We start from the raw sequence: 24,233 nt of genomic DNA, 5'->3' as shown, positions 1-24,233 counted from the left end.
ATTGCAACAATGAAATTTCCCCATGTGGGACAATAAAGGATTATCTTATCTTATGTTAAATAAATTTAAATACATCAACACAATAAATCACAATCTACTTAGTTTTCCAAAAATTCACCAAACCGCACGACATTCAAACGGCTTTTACCCAGACTCAGAGATGATTTCTGGGGCCACGTACGTGGGCGTCCCGCAGACGGTGTACAGGGGCCCCTCCACCACCGTGGCCAGACCAAAGTCCCCCAGCTTCAGCGACTTAGTGCCATCCGGATACTCAAACACCTGTAGACGCAGCCAAACCGTCAGGAGCCTTCAGCAGAGCGGCGATGGCGAGCGCGACAACTCACCAGCAGGTTCTCGGGTTTGACGTCTCTGTGGACGATGTGGACGCCGTGCAGGTACTTGAGCGCCGCCGCCAGGTTGTACACCATAACGCTGGCGTCTCGCTCCGTGTACTTGGCCGAGGAGGTGATGGCGTCGAACAGATCGCCTCCCTGCGCACGCATTTACAGGGGGAATGAAGCCTCTTTCTGAACTATGATCTAACATGGTTTAAAAGACTGTGATTTCAGAATATTAATCTTGATTTTATTGTGACATAAATGTACAGTATGAGTTTTTTAAATTCAATTCAAACTGGTTTTCTAGATGACTTGAGCTTGAAGGAAAATAAATCAACAAGTGTGGGAAAAGTATTTCTTTGTTTGTAGATTATTTTGTTTGAAATTTGACATTTTAAAGTCAAATAAATGAGATCGGTCAAGCAAATGCCACAAAACTAATGTTAAAACTATTATAGGTCATAGAAAAATAAGTGAAAAAAAAATAAATGAGTAGCATAGCAAACAATGGAAATACAAGTTTAAAACTGGAGAGTTTTGCTTTCTAGGGCTGGGCAACAGGAATCATAATTTGTTCCTCAAATTGATTGATCTTGATTTTCAATTTGTTTTATCGTTTCCAAAATAAAATAAAAATAGCTTTTAATCAGTGCCCTTTAACACAAAAAAATACACACTTCTTCCTCCTCTGCCCCAAACCAGTTTTTGATTGCGCTAACATCTCTACCTGCAGTGGTCAAAGTGTAGCAGTAGTAGTAGTTTTAGTAGAAGTAGTGGTAGTAGTAGTAGTAATAGTAGTAGTAGTCGTACTACTATTACTACTATTACTACTAGTAGTTGTACTACTACTACTACTAGATTCGGTCAGGGCACAGAAAAGGGAGTGCCGCAGGGCCGAACGGAAATGGCGCAAGTCAAAGCTCCAGGTTCAAAAAGAGATTTACAAAGAGAAGCTGAACATGTACAACCTAATCTTATGTAGAACTAGGGAAAGATATTTCTCTGAAATAATTGGAAGCTGCAGTAACAACTCGCGTGTCCTGTTCAACACAGTAAACAGATTAACAAACCCTCCAGCTCAGCTGCCGTTAGAACTCATTTCCACATCCAAGTGTAATGAGTTTGCATTATTCTTTAATGACAAAGTTCAGGGCATTAAAAATGCTATAAATCCCACAATACAAAAAATTACCCTAAAACCACCAAGACACTTAGACCTAACTCACTTTGCACCTGTAACTGACAAAACTGTCCATGAGATCATCACCAGTCTGAGTTCATCTACATGCTGCTTGATGTGTTACCCACCAAATTTCTAAAGTCTGTGCTGAACAGTTTGTTAGCACCATTCACTCACATAGTCAACATGTCGCTTCAATCTGGAACATTCCCAATGTCTTTGAAAACTGCGGTCATAAAGCCTCTCCTAAAGAAGAGCAGTCTTGATGCCGCAGTACTGAGTCATTACCGGCCCATCTCTAATCTGCCATTTTGGGGCAAAGTCCTTGAAAAGGTTGTTTACCAACAGCTCACAGATTTCCTCTTAATAAACAACTCATTTGATGTTTTTCAGTCAGGTTTTAGACCTCATCACAGCACTGAGACTGCTCTTGTCAAGGTGACAAATGACATCCGACTGAACACTGACACGGGCAAAGCCTCAGTCTTAATTCTGTTAGATCTGAGTTCTGCTTTTGACACTGTCGATCATGGGATCCTCTTACAGAGACTAGAGGACTGGGTGGGCATCACTGGCACTGCCCTAAACTGGTTAAGGTCCTATCTGGAAGACAGGAAGTACTTTGTTGAAATTGGTAGCTGTGTCTCAGACCACATGCCCCTGACCTGTGGAGTGCCCCAAGGGTCAGTCCTGGGTCCCCTTCTGTTCAACCTCTACATGCTGCCGTTAGGTCAGTTGATACACAGTGAAAATGTGTCCTATCACAATTATGCAGACGACACTCAGATCTATGTTTCACTGTCGGCAGGTGAATATGGACCAGTGGATTCACTCTGTCGCTGCATCCAACAGATCAGTGTGTGGATGCAAAACTACTTCCTCCAGCTGAACTCAGACAAGACTGAAATAATCGTTTTTGGCCCGAAGAAACAAAGAGAAAGTGTTAGCGGTCACCTCCAGAGTCTCGCTCTAAAACCTACAAACTAAGTTAGAAATCTGGGGTAATAATGGACTCAGACTTGAATTTTAACAGCATCAAATCAATAACATCAGCAGCTTTTTACCATCTAAAAAACATTGCCAAAATCAAAAATATAGTGTCAAAACCAGATTTGGAGAGACTTATCCATGCGTTTGTCTCCAGTAGATTAGACTACTGTAACGGCCTGCTCACTGGCCTCTCCAAACAAGCTGTAAAACAGCTGCAGTACATCCTGAACACTGCTGCTCGGGTCCTGACTAGAACCAGGAAGTATGATCACATTAGTCCTGTTCTCAGGTCTCTGCACTGGCTCCCTGTGGCTCAGAGAATAGACTTTAAAGCAGCTCTGCTTGTGTACAAGTCTCTCCATGGCCTAGCAACAAAGTACATCTTGGGCATGTTATTGCCATATGAACCAACTCTGACTCTGAGGACCTCAGGGACCGGCCTCCTGCTGGTGCCAGAGTCAGGACTAAACATGGACCGGCCTCCTGCTGGTGCCAGAGTCAGGACTAAACATGGACCGGCCTCCTGCTGGTGCCAGAGTCAGGACTAAACGTGGACCGGCCTCCTGCTGGTGCCAGAGTCAGGACTAAACGTGGACCGGCCTCCTGCTGGTGCCAGAGTCAGGACTAAACGTGGACCGGCCTCCTGCTGGTGCCAGAGTCAGGACTAAACATGGACCGGCCTCCTGCTGGTGCCAGAGTCAGGACTAAACATGGGCCGGCCTCCTGCTGGTGCCAGTGTCAGGACTAAACATGGACCGGCCTCCTGCTGGTGCCCAGAGTCAGGACTAAACATGGACTAGCCTCCTGCTGGTGCCAGAGTCAGGACTAAACATGGGGAATCTGTGTTTCAGTTTTATGCAGCTAAAATCTGGAACATTCTTCCTGAAGATGTGAGACAGGTTCTACTCTGACAATGTTCAAATCTAAGATAAAATTTTGTTTAGCTGTGCATACGACTGAAAGGATTTTTATTTGCAATCTTCTCTTTTGTTTGTGATTTCATTAGTTTAGACAATCAGTTGGATTGATTTAAAAGGGATTTAACAAGGAGTTGGACTCCGAAAACATGTTACCTTTTGTGGCTAGGTGTTTTTTTATTACATTTTTTATTTAGTTAATTTTTATTGTATTTCTGTTTCTGAACTTTGAATTGCCTTGTGTATGAAATGTGCTCTACAAATAAACTTGCCTTGCCTAGTAGTAGTAGTAGTAGTAGTAGTAGTAGTAGTTTGTGTAGTACCTTGACCAGCTCCATGACCAGATAGAGCTCAGAGGGCGTGTCCACCTCTTCGATGAGCATGATGACGTTGGGATGTTTGACTTTACGCAGCACCGCCACCTCGCTCTCTATCAGGTGCTTCTGCAGATGTACAGCCAATCAGAACGCAGAGCCAATCAGAACGCAGAGCCAATCAGAACGCGCAGCCAATCAGAACACGCAGCCAATCAGAACACACAGCCAATCAGAACACACAGCCAATCAGAACGCAGAGCCAAACAGAACGCGCAGCCAATCAGAACACACAGCCAATCAGAACACACAGCCAATCAAAACACACAGCCAATCAAAAAGCAGAGCCAATCAGAAGATTGATTTAAAAGAGAACGTGCAGATGAATTTCACGCATTGTGTGTAAATGTAATGCCAAACTGTGGAACTTTCCAGGCCAGAAAAGTTACCTGTACAACCTTTAAATTTGTTTAACTTGAACTTGAAGAAGAATAACTATGACAGGTCGGACGACTCATCAAACTAAAATGCAGTTGAGATAAATATATTTAGAATTTTTCAAAACATTATAAAAAATGTTATCACAAAATAGCTCTTTTTTTAGGTTTGTATTGCACTTCCTGTTTGTAATCGATGACATCACACTAGGAAATTACACAGCAAACACTGGGAAAAAATAATCTGATCACAAAATATAAAAAAAAATATATGAAAGCAACGTCATTTTGTTGAATTCATGTTTAGAAAGTGAAAAAAGTCGTTTAGTTTGTGTAAATTATGCATAAACTTTGTGTGATGTCACTTTCTGTCATTTTCTACATCGTTTTTCAATGTTTTCTCCACAAATACACACTCAATTGGTGTAAAACTATCATTTATATGTACAAGAGGTATAAATACACCAAATAAAGTCAAAATGAGAAAGTCATAAAAACCTGTCATAGGCACTTTAAACGATGTACAAATGTAGCTTTGGCCTTATCTTATGGTCTGTGCTGAATGTTCTGAAAGTGAGGTTTATAAGTGCAATAAATGCAGGGGACGTTCATTTCAAACCGTGGCAGTGTTTGCGTTTGCCGTCACGGTAACGAGCCCAGTACCTTCCCGGCGCACTTGGCCTTGTCGATGATCTTCAGGGCAAACTCTTTCCCCGTGGCCCTGCGCACACACACCAGGCAATTAGAGAGCGCCATAAAAAAGAAAAGAAAACAGCACCGAGTCCAAAACGTCGACTCTAATCCATATTTACTGCCCACCGCTGAGGCTCCACCCGACACAAGAGAAACAAGTTACTGCTGACGTGCAAAAGGTTTTAAAACCCTTTACGGACATTAAAGCGGTCGAGCTCAGAAGCACACTGGACGTTTCGATGGAGCCGTTTAGACGCGCTCGGCATCTTCAACGGGAACGGATTAGATTGATAAAAAAGACAGTAGATGTTTGGCAAGATTGGGAAAACGAAATGGCAAAACATGTTGTTATTTTCACATTTATAGCAAAAGAATAAGCGCGGGAAAACCACAAGAGACTAAATAAATAGACATCCAACAACGATGGAAAAACCCAAAACTGGCACACGAAACCCAAAGAAAACGCCCCATTCAAACCGCAGTCTGGTGAAATTTGTCCATTTTCAAATTAAGTCTGAATGTGATCCTTTCCATTTCACGATTGTCCAATATAACTTTGGTTATGGTGATCGCCGGTCAAGTCCATGATCATCAGTCCAGTCCTCGATGGTCGGTCCAGTCCTCGATGGTCGGTTCAGTCCTCGATGGTCGGTTCAGTCCTCGATGGTCGGTTCAGTCCTCGATGGTCGGTTAAGTCATCGATCGTCGGTCCAGTCCTCGATGGTCGGTTCAGTCCTCGATGGTCGGTTCAGTCCTCGATGGTTGGTTCAGTCATCGATCGTCGGTCCAGTCCTCGATGGTCGGTTTAGTCCTCGATGGTCGGTTAAGTCCTCGATGGTCGGTTCAGTCCTCGATGGTCGGTCCAGTCCTCGATGGTCGGTCCAGTCCTCGATCGACGGTCTAGGCCTCGATCGACGGTCCAGTCCTCGATCGTCGGTTCAGTCCTCAATCGTCGGTTCAGTCCTCAATCGTCGGTTCAGTCCTCGATCGTCGGCCCAGTCCTCAATCGTCGGCCCAGTCCTCGATCGGCCCAGTCCTCGATTGTCGGTCCAGTCCCTGATCGTCGGTCCAGTCCTCGATCGTCGGCCCTGTCCTCGATTGTCGGTCCAGTCCCTGATCGTCGGTCCAGTCCTCGATCGTCGGCCCAGTCCTCGATCGTCGGTCCAGTCCTCGATGGTCGGTCCATTCCTCGATGTTCGGTCCAGTCCGTGATCGTCGGCCCAGTCCTCGATCTTTGGTCCAGTCCTCGACAGTCGACCCAGTCCGTATGTTTCGGTCCAGTCCTCGATCGTTGGTCCAGTCCTCGATGGTCGGTCTAGGTCTCGATCGTCGGTCCAGTCCTCGATCGTCGGTTCAGTCCTCGATCGTCGGTCCAGGCCTCGATCGTCGGTCCAGTCCTCGATCATCGGTCCAGTCCTCGCTGGTCGGTCCAGTACTCAATCGTCGGTCCAGTCCTCGATCGTCGGCCCAGTCCTTGATTGTCGGCCCAGTCCTCGATCGTCGGTCCAGTCCTCGATGGTCGGTCCAGTCCTCGATGGTCGGTCCACTCCGTGATCGTCGGCCCAATCCTCGATCTTCGGTCCAGTCCTCGACCGTCGGCCCAGTCCGTGTTTTTCGGTCCAGTCCTCGATCGTCGGTCCAGTCCGTGATCGTCGGTTCAGTCCTCGATGGTCGGTCTAGGCCTCGATCGTAGGTCCAGTCCGTGATCGTCGGTTCAGTCCTTGATGGTCGGTCTAGGCCTCGATCGTCGGTCCAGTCCTCGATTGTCGGTTCAGTCCTCAGTCGTCGGTTCAGTCCTCGATTGTCGGTCCAGTACTCGATCGTCGGCCCAGTCCTTAATTGTCGGTTCAGTCCTCAGTCGTCGGTTCAGTCCTCGATTGTCGGTCCAGTACTCGATCGTCGGCCCAGTCCTTGATTGTCGGTCCAGTCCTCGACCGTCGGTCCAATCCTTGATTGTCGGTCCAGTCCTCGACCGTCGACCCAGTCCGTGTTTTTCGGTCCAGTCCTCGATCGTCGGTCCAGTCCCTGATCGTCGGTCCAGTCCTCGATCGTCGGCCCAGTCCTCGATCGTCGGCCCAGTCCTCGATTGTCGGCCCAGTCCTCGATCGTCGGTCCAGTCCTCGATCGTCGGTTCAGTCCTCAATCGTCGGTCCAGTCCTCAATCGTCGGTCCAGTCCTCGATCGTCGGTTCAGTCCTCAATCGTCGGTTCAGTCCTCGATCGTCGGTCCAGTACTCGATCGTCGGCCCAGTCCTCGATGGTCGGTCCAGTCCTCGATGGTCTGTCTAGTCCGTGATCGTCGGCCCAGTCCTCGATCTTCGGTCCAGTCCGTGATCGTCGGTCCAGTCCTCGATCGTCAGTCCAGTCCTCGATGGTCGGTCCAGTAGATTTGGACTCAGACTTGACCCCAAAGAGGATTTGAGCTGGAGATTTACTACAACTCTGCCGTGAACTGAATCTAGAATGTAGAACATAAATCCCCAACGTAATCAAAATAAAAAAACTGTGTTAAAAATAATTCCAATATTGATTTTCAGTCCTTAAGACATTGGATTGGAGCTAACACTTTGGAGTTTGTGACTGTGAGACTGCAGTTCTGCATCATCGTTTCAGTTCGTCCAACATAAAATAAATGTATACACACCATTTGCTTCAGCAACAATACTCTACATTCATCAGTTTTATGGCTGCGGTATATTAGCGACTGGAAGTGTAATGAACCTGATGAACGAGCTGCTGATCAGCACATGGAGGTCATTACAGTTTTATCAGCGAAAGCAGCTGCTCGTCTCAATAAAGCAGCAGAAATGTACCTCTCCACACACTCTTTGACCACAGCGAAGTTTCCATCCCCGATCACTTTGCCCACTTTGTACTTCTCAGAGATCGACGGTTGGCAACGGTTTCCATTCACTGTAGAAACAAGACACAGTTTGTAATAAAGGGATTTAATCCTGCACCTGCTTTACCATGACATAAATGCACAGTCCGAGGTGGTCCTGACAAAGCCTCTAGAGATGGGCCTCTTTTGAAAACTGTGTCAAATGCACACAATGTACCATATTTTCCGGACTATAAGGTGCACTTAAAAGCCTTTAATTTTCTCAAAAAATGACACCTGCACCTTATAACCCAGTGCACCTTTTATATGGATTAATTAATATCTCACAGCAACTGCCAAAAGATCACGAAGAAAAGCTGGACTGACTTATCTGCGCCTTATAGTGCGGAAAATACGGTAACTTAAGTCATTTAGGTGAAACCCGCTGGTTCATTTCAGCCGAATGCGTTCCATTGTTTACAGAGGAGGTAAAAGAGAGTGCACCTTCTGGACTGAGGCGGCTGCTCTGCTCTTGGTTGTTCACGGCTCCGTTCGTGTGCGAGGAGGCGTGGTTTGAATTAGGAATCTGAGACATGACATGAGACGATGTGAGTTTGACCTGTAACAAAGTAGTACACGCTCCTCGTAGTATAAGTACACAATATCCAACGCTCGGATGCAGAATTAGGACGGTAATATTAATCTAAATGTGTAAGTCGCTGTCCAGCGTTTGCCAGCTTGTGTGTAACATTCTGTAGATGGATAAATCCAGCTTAATATTTGTGATTGACCTTAAATCCGGGCGTGGTTCTGGGGCTGGTGGGAGAGGGCGTCGACGATTTGTTGGATCTGGAAGAAGACGACTGGCTGCTCGAGAAGCCGTTTACTGCGACGGGAAAGAACACGACATTCACGTACAGGACGCAGTATCAGAAGGTACGTAAAGAGTACTTTGAATAAGGAGATATCGTGTACACAGCAGCGAACAACTGTTACAACAAGAATAATAAAACAACACTCTTTTTCATTTACTTACTTGATGTTTCCATGTGGTTTTATATTAGATATTTAAAGTGTTTGGTTTATGTGCTTTTACTTCTTCTAATGAGCATCTAGTTTTGATCGTAGTTTAAAGCGCCTCCTACAGGTCGGACGACTCATTCAACTAAAATGAAGTTACGATAAATATATTTAGAATTTTGCTAAAATATCTACAAATTTCATCACAGAATAGCAATTTTTTTAGGTTTATAATTTCACTTCCTGTTTGTAACTGATGACATCACGCAAGGAAATTACGCAGCAAGCACTGGGCAAAAACTCATCTAATGCCACTTTTTTTTTAAATTTACGGATAAAAATATATGACAGCACTTTAATTTTGTTGAATCGATGTTTAGAGAGTCAAAGTTGTTTCTTTGTGTAAATTCTGCATAAACTTAGACCGGAATGAGTCATGTCCCTAGTGTGATGTCACTTCCTGTCATTTTCTACAGATTTTTCAACGTTTTCTTCACAAATGCACTCGATTGGTGTAAAACTATAATCTATATGAACAGGAGGTATAAATACATCACATAAAAACAAAATTAGAAAACCTGATTTTGACCAAATATCACCAAAAAACTTGTCACGGAGACGAGTTCACCTATTCCCACGTTGGCCGACACTGGGGCTGCACGATTTGGCGAAAAATATGTTTTCATAAAAGGATTCTGTTCAAAGAGAATTTACGTTGCACGTTTTGTCGTTTGCGGTGTAAGTTGCTAAATTTGACACAGACGAAGCTGAAACACTCAATGTACACGTTGTTTTTATGTAACTACATCTAGATCTGAGTCATAAATCCTCTGTTCTCATCTCACGGCATGTTTTGAGAATTATTAGTTATTTTAGATAATTTCAACTTTTCGCCGCCCTGTCTTCGAAGGCGACCTATTGCAACAGAAAAGATCACAATCAAGGCTAAAATTGTAATATAATGTAATAAAAACACACGTTAGTACTTTAGTATCTACATTGAATCATAGACGTTACTATCCGATGATCTACGGCTCATCAAATATCATCGTACAAGAAGAAAACAAGCGCAAAGAAAACGTAATAAATATCAAATTATTCTGGGATTTGGTTGGTTCTGAACATTGCTGACTTGACGGATGTAACTTAATCAAAACGACGTGTACGCGGGACTTTTTATCCGTTTTAAACTCATTCTCCAACAACTTGGCGCAGGCGTGTCGCTCCTACCGGAGGCGGGGGACTTGCTTCGTCTCCGCGTGGGCCCCGGGCTCCTGACAGAACGACTGCGTGACGGGGACTTGAGCCCTTTACACTCTGAGGACACACAGACACACACAGGGTCACATTATATCACCACTATGTCTGCTAAACCACACAATGTACACACGGAAATGACCATTTACACAGGAAAATCAAAATCACTTTAAAAACACAACGACTTTATATTAATTTCCTGTTCATAAACAAGACAGACTTTTAATCAGAGCCGTTTCACACATAAAAGAGTCACACTTCTTCCAAAATTTTGCGCCAAACCACAGAGAAATGGCTGTTATTTGTATAATTGACAATTGGACATGACTGAATGATGAAAATTGAAAAAAACTCCATGTCTTGAGCTTGATTCTACTGTTTTATCATTTGTGTTGCTTGGGAAATATGGTTGGAAAAATCTGAGGCCTTGAAGCGTTTAACACAAGAAGAAATCAATTAGTCACGTTATTATCATCCGATTGCATTCTTTATCATCTGATCTATATTGCAGAGTCCGTGCCGCTTCCAGTTTAACAAAGTGTGGCAGGCTCTACGTCTCTACGTGGTACTAGGCCTCCATTTTGGTTCAGTACGTTTGCAGTTGCACGTCTTTCCCGTGTCGCCTCAGCTGCACCGAGCGCCTACGACCTCCTTCTCAAAGTGGAGCGAGCGACCGTAACTGGGGCGTTAAACGTTTGAATACCTCGGGCCTCATCTCGACTACAGTTTGCACGGACGAGCAAACGAGACTCTGGATTCAAACAGGATGTGGATACTTTGGATAAAAATACACTTCCTTCCTGCAGAGTTCTCCAGCGCCGGTTCAGAACCTTTGTGGCGCTCGCGGTCTAAACGTGGATTTGTTTATTATTTATAGGTCAAAGTTGACACAGTTAAACAAGACTCACGTTGTAGATAAAGATTAGAGAAGATGCAGAATGAAAGCGCGGAGTGAGTTAGCTGGCGCTTTGGAGGCGACTGAATCTCTTTTTTTTCCCTGCGATGGACGATGCTGTTTACGCGTACTTCTCTGTATGGATAGCAGATCATTTCATGTGTGTGGTTAGCAGTGGAGTGTGTGGTTAGCAGTGGAGTGTATGGTTAGCAATGGAGTGTGTGGTTAGTGGTGGAGTGTGTGGTTAGTGATAGAGTGTGTGGTTAGTGGTGGAGTGTGTGGTTAGCGGTGGAGTGTGTGGTTAGCAGTGGAGTGTATGGTTAGCGATGGAGCGTGTGGTTAGCGATGGAGTGTGTGGTTAGTGGTGGAGTGTGTGGTTAGCGGTGGAGTGTGTGGTTAGCAGTGGAGTGTATGGTTAGCGATGGAGCGTGTGGTTAGCGATGGAGTGTGTGGTTAGCGATGGAGTGTGTGGTTAGTGGTGGAGTGTGTGGTTAGTGGTGGAGTGTGTGGTTAGCGATGGAGCGTGTGGTTAGCGATGGAGTGTGTGGTTAGCGATGGAGTGTGTGGTTAGTGGTGGAGTGTGTGGTTAGCGGTGGAGCGTGTGCTTAGCGGTGGAGCGTGTGGTTAGCGGTGGAGTGTGTGCTTAGCGGTGGAGTGTGTGGTTAGAAGTGGAGTGTGTGGATATCGGTGTGGTTAGCGGTGGAGCGTGTGCTTAGCGGTGGAGCGTGTGCTTAGCGGTGGAGGGTGTGGTTAGCGGTGGAGTGTGTGCTTAGCGGTGGAGTGTATGGTTAGCGATGGAGCGGTGTGGTTAGCGGTGTGGTTAGCGGTGGAGCGTGTGCTTAGTGGTGGAGTGTGTGGTTAGCGGTGGAGCGTGTGCTTAGCGGTGGAGCGTGTGGTTAGCGGTGGAGTGTGTGCTTAGCGGTCGAGTGTGTGGTTAGCAGTGGAGTGTGTGGATATCGGTGTGGTTAGCGGTGGAGCGTGTGCTTAGCGGTGGAGCGTGTGCTTAGCGGTGGAGGGTGTGGTTAGCGGTGGAGTGTGTGCTTAGCGGTGGAGTGTGTGGTTAGCAGTGGAGTGTATGGTTAGCGATGGAGCGGTGTGGTTAGCGGTGGAGTGTGTGGTTAGCAGTGGAGTGTGTGGTTAGCGGTGGAGTGTGTGGTTAGTGATGGAGTGTGTGGTTAGCGGTGTGGTTAGCAGTGTGGTTAGCGGTGTGGTTAGCGGTGGAGCATGTGCTTAGCGGTGGAGTGTGTGGTTAGCGGTGTGGATAGCAGTGTGGTTAGTGGTGTGGTTAGAGGTGGCGCATGTGCTTAGCGGTGGAGTGCGTGGTTAGCGGTGGAGCGTGTGGTTAGCGGTGTGGTCAGCGGTGGAGCGTGTGGTTAGCGGTGGAGCGTGTGGTTAGCGGTGGAGCGTGTGGTTAGCAGTGGAGCGTGTGGTTAGCGGTGAGCGTGTGGTTAGCGGTGTGGTTAGCGGTGGAGCGTGTGGTTAGCGGTAGAGCATGTGGTTAGCGGTGTGGTTAGCGGTGGAGCATGTGGTTAGCGGTGGAGCATGTGGTTAGCGGTGTGGTTAGCGGTGGATCGTGTGGTTAGCGGTGGAGCATGTGGTTAGCGGTGTGGTTAGCGGTGGAGCATGTGGTTAGCGGTGTGGTTAGCGGTGGAGCGTGTGGTTAGCGGTGTGGTTAGCGGTGGAGCGTGTGGTTAGAGTTTGGCCTACCGGTCACGACGGCTCTGCTGGCCTTACCACTCTGGTCCAGCATAAAGTCGTCCTGGGTGTAGCGGAACCTCTCTGGGCCGCACGCTATGAACACATCGTCCTCGCCGAAGAAGTCCTGCAGGCACGAGATCTGGAAGACAAGACGGACGAGGGGCCATTTAACTGCTGCGGCTGAAGGAAACTGTTCAAATAAGTTTTTAAGGCCAATTATGACGCTTTTTGAGGTGTTCAGAGGTGTTTAGGTGATGTTGAGAACCACGATATCTTGTGAACAACGTCCGATCTCGTGTACAAGCACAAGTATCAGAAATCCAAAGCGTTTTTATCAACAGCGACATAGTTATTATCAACAAAAACCTTACAAACTCACATTAAATATTCATTTCTTACATTTGAATACACTTCGCCAGACTTCAGCGGCTTATGGTCTTGTTTATACACGTTTCAGGTAATACAAGGTGCCCAAAGGTACATTGTTTTTGTGTAATTTTTGAAACCTTTAACAAAATGGCATTTATTTAGAACATAATGCAAGAATCATGTCGGTGTAGTGCCTCATTCGTCCAGGAGTGTTCCATTGTAGAAAAAGATTCAGTTGTAGTCATTTGGACGCTGTTTTTTGGCGACTCTCATCCAAGACTCATTCTCAATCTGCGAATCGAGTCTGGAAACCCAGATATTTATCCTACTCTGAGTAGGCCCTGCCCACGGGCGGGACCTCCTGATAAAGAGAGTTTGGTTTCACTTGAACCTTCTCTCTTTGTTTACTATCAGCCCTGTAATGGGCCATCAACATCCCATTGTAAGACACAAAACTTTGTGTCGGCATCTTGCCCTTAGGGTGAACCAGTGTTTGTCTTAAGTGTTGCCTGGTGTAAAATAAACCGGGATTTCATGTTGTCTAAAAAATCTGTGCAGTTTTTCCCACAGCTGCAACATAATGCAAGAAAGTCACATGACTGAGAAGTGCAAAGTCATTTTCTCTGCGGCTCTGGCACCGCTCGCGCCCACGCCCGCCTCAGAAGACGAGCTTGTTCTCCTGACTCTGTCCTGGAGTCTGCGTGGGAGAACCAGAGTGAGACCACCGGGTTTTATCTACGTCGAGTCCTCGAATAGATCCAGCCACGAAATCATCTTAAGCAAACTGAAAGTGGCTCCAGCCCATTTGATTTTCATATTTTATTGTTATTAAAATCTGTTTCGCCCCCATACATAGAGATAAAACTGGAGCCCATTGTGCATTCTCTGCGTCTAATTTTAGAGCATTTGATTTTCCGTGAAGCAGGAAGTGCTGTTAGCGTTACCTTGATGACAAAACCCTCAGAAGGATAGAGATGTCTGGATTATTACCACTAAATGAGTCGATAATTGTGATGGTCAGGTCACAGCGTCATAGTAAGAACCAAGAAATAATAATTGTGACAATTTTAGAAGCAAAATTAAGTATATTTTGTTCAATAAATAGAAGGTGAAGGTGGCTAGACCAGGGGTGTGCAAACTACGGCACATAAAAATAGATAGATAGATTCAATAGCCTATATTTGACAGAAAAGTGATATTTGATTTGATATTATATATTTTTATTTTTTTATTTTCGCACCAATGATCGCGGGCCGGCCCTCCGCTACTTGCCTGGATTCGAATATTTCCCTTGGAGGAAAATAATTGCTCACCCCTGGGCTAGACCCTTCACCTGAAACGTTACAAAAACTTTAAATGACATGTTTTCTGTCACTTTCACCAACTAACTTTGTGTTTAGAAGGAATATAGATGACAGATTAACTTTCCACTTCAGTAAATATAATGACAGAATGTGTTTTTCTGAGGAATAAAATCATTGTGGCAGATTGTGTAAACATACATACATATTTTTAGCCCAATTTCTCTTCAATCTCCATTTTTTTGGTTCAAAAAGAGAAATCCGACGCACTGAGACAAACTCGGGATGACACAGGGGCCACACAGCTTTTAGGATGAGCGCTTCATACCTTTTATTGAGTAATAGTCTACTGTTACTACACTGACTACCACCATTACTACTACTATGACAGAAACTACTCACGTACTATAAAAATACCAACACGGCCTTCCTGACAGGGTCGTTTACAAAAGGAGTGTAATATAAGATGTGTCAGATAGAGGGCAGATGGGTCCTCCACAGGGGCCACAGGGGCCACGGGGCGTCGACGTGCTGGGACAGTGGACAGGTGCAGGTGCTGGGACAGTGGACACGTGCAGGTGCTGGGACAGTGGACACGTGCAGGTGCTGGGACAGTGGACAGGTGCAGGTGCTGGGACAGTGGACATGTGCAGGTGCTGGGACAGTGGACACGTGCAGGTGCTGGGACAGTGGACACGTGCAGGTGCTGGGACATAGGTGCTGGGACAGTGGGCACGTACAGGTGCTGGGACAGTGGACACGTGCAGGTGCTGGGACAGTGGGACAGTGGACACGTGCAGGTGCTGGGACAGTGGACACGTGCAGGTGCTGGGACAGTGGACACGTGCAGGTGCTGGGACAGTGGACACGTACAGGTGCTGGGACAGTGGACACGTGCAAGTGCAGGTGCTGGGACAGTGGACACGTGCAGGTGCTGGGACAGTGGACAGGTGCAGGTGCTGGGACAGTGGACACGTGCAGGTGCTGGGACATAGGTGCTGGGACAGTGGACACGTGCAGGTGCTGGGACATAGGTGCTGGGACAGTAGGCACGTACAGGTGCTGGGACAGTGGACACGTGCAGGTGCTGGGACAGTGGGACAGTGGACACGTGCAGGTGCTGGGACAGTGGACACGTGCAGGTGCTGGGACAGTGGACACGTACAGGTGCTGGGACAGTGGACACGTGCAAGTGCAGGTGCTGGGACAGTGGACACGTGCAGGTGCTGGGACAGTGGACACGTGCAGGTGCTGGGACAGTGGACATGTACAAGTGCAGGTGCTGGGACAGTGGACACGTGCAGGTGCTGGGACAGTGGACACGTGCAGGTGCTGGGACAGTGGACATGTACAAGTGCAGGTGCTGGGACAGTGGACACGTGCAGGTGCTGGGACAGTGGACAAGTGCAGGTGCTGGGACAGTGGACACGTGCAGGTGCGGTGCTGGGACAGTGGACACGTGCAGGTGCTGGGACAGTGGACACGTGCAGGGACAGTGGACACGTGCAGGTGCTGGGACAGTGGATGAAGGACCATCACCGCAGGGACAAGGAGGAAGGATTCTACAATTCTAAATAAGGTATGTGCAAAACATTTTCTTATTTATGCTCAAACTAAAACAATAAATACAGTATTTTTGGAATCATGAGACAAATTATAGGCTTAAAATTAAAGGCATTCAGTAATATTTCACATAACAGTGGCCGGAGTGAATGAGTATATTATCATTACATTATATTAAATTATAGAGCTCTGGATCAAATGTCAACCATGTTATTTACTGGTACTTTTACTAGCCTCTGTCTCTATATCATGCACTCGGCTTAGCTCCATGGCCCGGTCATTAAGGAATTATAAATGTTATCGATAAATCATATTACCGTATTTTCTGGACTATAAGTCGCACCTTTTTTCATAGTTTTGGCCGGGGTGCAACTTATACTTATACTCATACTTATATACTTATATACTTATACTCCGGAGCGACTTATATGTGATATTATTTGTTATTTTCACACTTGCAACCGCATTTCATACTCCAGTGCGACTTATATATGTTTTTTTCTTCTATATTATGGAATACGGTACTACAAATGATTACTTCCTTAAAAAAACTAAATGCAAGTGTCTCATACAATTATCGCCCTAAAGACTTCCACGTGCCGCCACTTTGGGCCCGCCCCCCAGAGATAAAAGTCTGGACACGCCCCTTCTTATCTCCCACTAGAACTCTACGACTTCCAGAACGATCCAGCCGAATTAACTCTCATGTAAACAGTGAAGCGAATGCTGAAGGTGAACGAACTGTAAACGAGCGTCTAAAACACATCAAATGTCAGAACACTGAGAAATTAAACAAACAATCTCTTTGTGGTGATTGCGGCAGTCGAAGGTTCTGTCGGTTCATGTGACGCGGGGGTCCCATGACCAGCTCAGAGTTTAGTTTATCTGAAGCCGCGTTCTACATTCTTTTTAAAGTCAGAAGAGGAAAAAAAATGGTGCAAAATGTCAAAGGCAAAAGCTCTGAACGGCTTTAACTGGCATCTGCACAGCATTGTGGTTCACCGGAGAGGCTGAGGAGGCCCATGTTTCTGCTGCTGCACTGCACAAAACTGCATGCCCTCTGTAGAACGATTCCCACACCGATCTGCTGTCTCAGTGCCCCGGGACAGTCTTACGCATCCTAATATAGTTCCCGCCTCCGCACACCTCCACATGTGCCGCGGGGGGCGCCTGGTGACACCCGTGGGCGACGGGGGGAACACAGATTTAATGGGCCCTGTTCAGGAGAGGTGACAGTGAAAGAAGGTCAAAACGGGGACAGGTTTTGCCAGAGAGCGAGCGTTTTATTAGATTTTAAAGCTGCGTGTGCCATAGTTTGAGTGTGAGCTGACATTATGAATACAGAGTTGTGTTGTTGTGTTTTGTAGAGCTCTGTATGTGCTCATTAGTGTTCAAATGCTTTACAACAAGGCTGAGCAACTTTGTATTGCAATTGTTAAATTAGAATTCTGTAAACTTGTGTAGGAGCGTTGACATTTGAGACATAAACCATAAACTAATGAACTAAGGCTGCGTCCGAATACACTGTCCTGCATTCAAATAAACTCAGATAAAAATGGATTTCTGTAAAAAAATATTGGTGAAATCCGTCCGACACGCACACATTTATGGCCTAATAATCACCACACAAACAAACGGACGGCGACTCAAGCTAAGCTAAGCGGCTAACGCTAGCAACTTTGCAGCGTAAAGGTTTATTTAAGAGCGTTTTTGTTCATGTTTTCAAGTCAACAGTGCATTTAAACGGCTCTTCTGCACCTGCTGGACACTCGGACAGCACTTAAAATGTCGTGAGCCCTCAATAGTGCCCTCTGCAGGTAAGAGTGTGGACATTCGGAATCCTGACATTCGGATGCAGCCCAAGAATCGGGACAGTTTACATTTTCATTCTTAAAGTTTTTTCTTCTGTTAATTTTTTATTATTCCCCACTATTTTTGTTGGTTTTAAGTTATTTCTAAGTTTTATGTTATGTTATGTTGTTTTTATTTCTGTTATGTATCATGCTTGGATGGATGGATGTATCATGCTTTGAAAAAAATAATTAGAAAATACAAGACCTGCTTCAAAAAAATTAAAAACATCACTTATTTTTTTTTTTAAATCAATATTTACATTATGAAAAAAAGATCCTATATTTGTAATGGCCTATGCTACAGGTTTTGCACGTAAGAACGCTACTTTTGTTTCTTTTTGCACTCTTCACTGAGCAGCTGCTCCTCGTCTCAGCCGACGCCACAGGTTGACGTCTTGAGGGTGAAATTAAATTCACGGTGTGAGGAGCGACGTTCTCCTCTGAGGCGTCTGACCTCCTCTGACTCTGACCAGCTGGACTCCTGCCTCCTGCACAGGGCAACGCTGTCCACAAGACAAGGACAAAAACATCACGACGCCTGGAGCACGACGCCCGGAGCACGACGCCCGGAGCACTGCGCCGTGATTTCTCATCTGCTGATTTTAAGCACAAACTATAGCTTAGTCAGTGATCCAGGTAAACGTGATGTAACTAATGGTAACTAAATAACCAAGCATAAATCATCCACTATCTAAATACACATTTATTCCTAAAATCATCTTCAAATTCAGGCTTAATGTTGTATCGAAGAAATCGTCTTGACAATTGTTAAAAATAATAATAGTATCCAGGTAAGCCCAGAACTGTTAATGAAGATATGGACAAAAAATCATGGAAAAGAAAGATTAAAATAGTTTTTTTACACTCATCATGGGAATTGGCCATGTTCCTTGGCCCGTAGGCTTTATCAGACATGACAGCCGAGTGTGAGACGGGGATGAGAGAGAAGGGAGGACACGCAGCAAATTGTAAGCGCCAGGATCTGAACTCACGACCGACTCCAATCCACCCAGGGCTTTTTGTATTAATTCATAAACAACGTCTGCGCCTGGCTCTGGACATGTACAGAAACGCCCGGCTGAGTGAAGAGTTTAAAAGAGGGATTAACAGCGTCTGAACATGTTCTGAAATGTGTCCTGGACGGAAACAAAATCCTATCCGCTCAGACGCTGAACACACACTTACACGAGCGTAAAGAGGCGTGTGTTTTCACTTCCAATGCAAAGATGATTAGCTTCACAATATTGCGTTAAAAGGTGGAGTTAGCCGCGTTCTTCTCGTCAATACGTTCATTTCATTTCCACGCATAAAGCAGCAGTGTGTGACTAAATCAGACCGCTGTGTGCTGTCCGCGTGAAACGAATCAAAACTGTATCGATCGCAAACCCGGAACCAAAGGGCCGAATGCTGAGAGCTGATTGGCTGCGACAGATTCCCTTCCTTGTCTGACAAAAGCAGTGCTAACATGCGCCCGAACATTCAGGCACGAGGCAAATGGTCATGTGATCATAAGAATATAAGATAAGATATTTTTGCCATTTTTGTTATTTACTCTTAGTATCGGTGCCCGTTTATTGAAGCTGAGTAAAGTTTAGAAAAATCTTGGAAATATTTTTGTGTGTATTACTTACTTACTTACTAAAATTTTGTTCTTTTTGTAATTGTATTTTGATTGGGTTATGTAATGCCTGTGGGAGGGGTTTAAGTGTATAAAAGCGGGGCCATTTTAGCTGCCATTGGGTTGGTGTGTGGTGGCAGAGTGGGCAACACCCGTGCAGCAGAGAAAACCCTAAACACTGGAGTTTGTGACCTGTAAATATGTTTTTTTTTCTTTTGCACTTTGTAAATAGCACAGTTTTTTTCCATTTTTGGCAGAAAATAAACAACCAAAACTGAATTTTTGACTCGGCTGTTGTGTTTTTGTCGAGCACCCGCAACACGTACGATAGATTTAAACACCCAAGTTCTTGGCTGCGTGAAAATCAGGAAACAAAGCTCTAATCCAAGTTTGTTTAACATGAAAATACATAAGAAAACATCCATCCACTTGTCTGGGGCCGGGTCGCCGGGGAAACAGTCTACGAATACAAAAACCTCATTATAAAAGGAGGCTAGACTATCAAAATCCAACTTTCCTCCTCATTGCCACGAGACATAATATTAATAGACTGTTTTCACTCTGATTTAGTTGAAAAAAACAATGAAATCAGCCTCAAAAAGCACAAAAACAGTGCTTAAATAACAACAAAACCAGCCGGGCAAAACACAGACAAGCATAAATGTAGGCTGAGGTCACCAGGAACAATGGACAACCTCCGGTCACACCTCCTACCCAGTGCACTCTGGGAAAACGATGTCAAACAATGAGCACTTAGCAGTTTAAAATGTGCACTGAATCCTGATTGGGAGCTGCAGTCGACTGTAGAAATGCAACTAAACTTTGTGTATTCTTTACTAAACGCCCGGAAAACGAGATACTTCATCCAAATCAGACGTTGGCGTGATCGCTGCCCTCTGATGGGCATGTCAGACGGGCCGTGCGCTAATGCCGCCGCAAACAATGGGACGGCGTGCTAATTTGGTGGCTGTTGACCCGCATAAACCGTGCGTTTAATCCTGTCTGGTCTTTGTGTACAATCAGCAACTCACGGAGCGTCTAATCTGTCAGCAACAAGTCGAGTGTGAAGTCTCACCAACAACTACATACAACCGATATTTATTATATGTACAACCGATGTTTATTATATGTACAACCGATGTTTAATATACGTACAACCGATGTTTATTATATGTACAACCGATGTTTAATATACGTACAACCGATATTTATTATATGTACAACCGATGTTTAATATACGTACAACCGATATGTATTATATGTACAACCGATGTTAAATATAAGTACAACCGATATTTAATATATGTACAACCGATATTTATTATATGTACAACCGATATTTATTATATGTACAACCGATGTTTATTATATGTACAACCGATATTTATTATATGTACAACCGATGTTTAATATACGTACAACCGATATTTATTATATGTACAACCGATGTTAAATATAAGTACAACCGATATTTAATATATGTACAACCGATATTTATTATATGTACAACCGATATTTATTATATGTACAACTGATGTTTATTATATGTACAACCGATATTTATTATATGTACAACCGATGTTTAATATACGTACAACCGATATTTATTATATGTACAACCGATGTTTAATATAAGTACAACCGATATTTAATATATGTACAACCGATATTTATTATATGTACAACCAATATTTATTATATGTACAACCGATTTTTATTATATGTACAACCGATGTTTAATATATGTACAATCGATATTTATTATATGTACAACCAATATTTATTATATGTACAACCGATGTTTATTATATGTACAACCGATGTTTAATATACGTACAACCGATATTTATTATATGTACAACCGATATTTATTATATGTACAACCGATGTTAATATAAGTACAACCGATATTTATTATCTGTACAACTGATGTTTATTTGACAGAAAAGGGCCTTGAGAATTGTCACTGGAAGTCACTAAAGAGATCCATCAAACCCATTCATTGTTCAACTTAAAGTATTACAAAGTACTTCATGATATTGCTGACCTAAGTATTTTCAAAGTAATGTATAAAGCGAATGACAAACATTAAGCGTTTCTGTGATTTATGGAACAAAAGAAATCAAAAGAATCAAGAACAATAACTGCATTTGAGAGTAAGTATGAAAAATGAAATGAGGTTGTGTAGAGAAAGAGCCAGGGATCTGTTTACAATGTATTTTTGTATATTATTTTATAGCAAACAATGATTGTTATGTGTTTTAAAATATCAGTGTTACATGTAAGTTGAAAAAGGGGCAGAGAACGTAAGATTGCTCTTCTTTCGGCTCCTTTTCATTCATTCTTTGTGTAACTGTATGTCACTGATAATGTATTTTATATGTTATGAATAAAATAAATAAAATAAATAAAATAAATAAAATAAATAAAATAAATAAAATAAATAAAATAAATAAAATAAATAAAATAAATAATAATATTATTATTAGTTGTAGTATTATTATTAGGCAGCGCTCTGGCCAAGCGGCTTCAGCATCACTGAGTATCATCTAAACGGTGTCATAACGCATCAGTTCCCAGCTGCGGCCACAACAGTGCACAGCGTGGCCCCAAAACCTCACACTGTCAGCTTCACTTTGTACAGTGCAGTGGTGTTCATGGCAACTGTCCGCTCTGTGTCCTATTTAACAAAGCAAGGCTGTAAAACATGCACTACATCACAGTAACTTTTATATATATATATTTTTCAATATTCAATAGGTTCAAAACTCAAACTCTACATTTAGACTGAGAAACAAGATAAAAATGAGGGGGGGAAATGAATATAATGTAAAAGTATTCAAAATTTTTCATATCTGTCGAGAAATAGCGTTTTCACAGTGAGAATTTCTGTCAAATTATTTCGATAATTTTGTGTTTTGTGGATCCCTTGTATTTCCTGAGCTGAACAAACGTGAATTTTCTTTTGGAGCTGAGAATCATAAGAGAAAAAAAAATCTTATAAAAATAAAAGAATACATAAACATGAAAGTGTCATCCTTAAACGCACAACGTTTTGGTCAATTAAAATGCACGGATAAAGATTCTATAATATGACCAGAACGGTGAATCTACTGCTGTGCACTTGTGACCTCTGAACTTTGACCCAGGCTGCCTCCATTTATCATTATGATTTATATTGTTATTTTCTGTAGCACATGCTCTGTTTCTTTTTTATCTGTTTATAGTTCAACAAAAAAATGTATGGCATGTCACACTGGAAAACGATGATAACTGATAATTGATTGATTGATAATAATTGTGAGGTAAGGTATACTTTTATTGTCCCACATCATATACAATCCCACATTCAATAAAATATACTGATCAAACATTAAAAGACGCATCCCTCGAAAATCAATTCAAGAACAAAAGTGAAAAGAAAAAAAGATATAGCCTAACTACGTATCGATATTTCAAAATGTGTTATATAATTGTGTCATATGTGTTGAACTGTAAACAGTAAACGTCTGTTGAAATGCAATATACTGTTTTATTGCCACAACAGAACTCCTGCAGCAGAGACTGTGAAAGACCCGTCTGATCTGTAAAGTACGAGCCTGTGGACACAATCCTGATGATCCGCACTGATAACACCAATGTGGGACACGCTGGGACGTTACCATGAGCACAGCCTGACACCTGTCCGTCACATCCACCCTCTGATAACACCAACGTGGGACACGCTGGGACGTTACCATGAGCACAGCCTGACACCTGTCCGTCACGTCCACCCTCTGATAACACCAATGTGGGACACGCTGGGACGTTACCATGAGCACAGCCTGACACCTGTCCGTCACGTCCACCCTCTGATAACACCAATGTGGGACACGCTGGGACGTTACCATGAGCACAGCCTGACACCTGTCCGTCACATCCACCCTCTGATAACACCAACGTGGGACACGCTGGGACGTTACCATGAGCACAGCCTGACACCTGTCCGTCACGTCCACCCTCTGATAACACCAATGTGGGACACGCTGGGACGTTACCATGAGCACAGCCTGACACCTGTCCGTCACGTCCACCCTCTGATAACACCAATGTGGGACACGCTGGGACGTTACCATGAGCACAGCCTGACACCTGTCCGTCACGTCCACCCTCTGATAACACCAACGTGGGACACGCTGGGACGTTACCATGAGCACAGCCTGACACCTGTCCGTCACATCCACCCTCTGATAACACCAACGTGGGACACGCTGGGACGTTACCATGAGCACAGCCTGACACCTGTCCGTCACGTCCACCCTCTGATAACACCAATGTGGGACACGCTGGGACGTTACCATGAGCACAGCCTGTCACCTGTCCGTCACATCCACCCTCTGATAACACCAATGTGGGACACGCTGGGACGTTACCATGAGCACAGCCTGTCACCTGTCCGTCACATCCACCCTCTGATAACACCAATGTGGGACACGCTGGGACGTTACCATGAGCACAGCCTGTCACCTGTCCGTCACATCCACCCTCTGATAACACCAATGTGGGACACGCTGGGACGTTACCATGAGCACAGCCTGACACCTGTCCGTCACATCCATTCAAACGACAAGCTAGTGCCCTTTACTTTGGAGTTTCTCGAGGTTCGTCAATAAACAGATGTAATATTAGGATTTTGAAAGGTAAAGTGTACAATCTGACCTGTTTTAATATGAGTATGACCCGCCAAATATAGATTGTCCTAGAACAGACGGATGAACGCTTCATGATGGAACACCAAAATGGACTGTGCCCAATATTCTACATTGTACCAGGACAAAGAAATCAATGCAATCCGCTAAATGTCAAAGAGAATAGAAAGAACAAGTTGTTTCTGCTGATGCCTTTCAATATGAATTTTCTTACCTTAGGGGTTCCTCAAGGCTCTGTACTTGGACCACTGTTATTTACAATGTATATGAACTCAATTG

At 44.3% G+C, this 24,233-nt stretch overlaps 1 protein-coding gene across 3 annotated transcripts in view; it reads right to left on the bottom strand.

Moving 5' to 3' along the window:
- Positions 1-24,233, bottom strand: part of dclk2a (doublecortin-like kinase 2a) — a 69,861-nt gene that overhangs the window by 15,686 nt on the left and 29,942 nt on the right. For 2 of the 3 annotated variants that reach the window (XR_011930112.1, XM_072463073.1), the window contains exons 3-11: positions 12,572-12,701; positions 9,943-10,029; positions 8,484-8,578; positions 8,197-8,278; positions 7,685-7,784; positions 4,843-4,900; positions 3,752-3,871; positions 348-494; positions 149-282 (exon numbers count right to left, since the gene is read on the bottom strand). Coding sequence is in view for 2 of the 3 variants with exons in the window: in XM_072463073.1 (XP_072319174.1) it covers positions 149-282; positions 348-494; positions 3,752-3,871; positions 4,843-4,900; positions 7,685-7,784; positions 8,197-8,278; positions 8,484-8,578; positions 9,943-10,029; positions 12,572-12,701 (953 nt within the window). In the remaining variant the exon portion in view is untranslated. The remainder of the gene's footprint in view (positions 1-148; positions 283-347; positions 495-3,751; positions 3,872-4,842; positions 4,901-7,684; positions 7,785-8,196; positions 8,279-8,483; positions 8,579-9,942; positions 10,030-12,571; positions 12,702-24,233) is intronic. The other variant, XM_072463074.1, reaches the window with a different exon arrangement.

This window comes from Eucyclogobius newberryi, unplaced genomic scaffold, assembly GCF_026437365.1.
Source record: "Eucyclogobius newberryi isolate DKJ021-1_F unplaced genomic scaffold, fEucNew1.0.hap1 SCAF_4, whole genome shotgun sequence".
NCBI classification, from domain to species: domain Eukaryota; kingdom Metazoa; phylum Chordata; class Actinopteri; order Gobiiformes; family Gobiidae; genus Eucyclogobius; species Eucyclogobius newberryi.
Note: the sequence above shows the minus strand (reverse complement) of the source record. Positions and strands in the feature narration are given on the sequence as shown.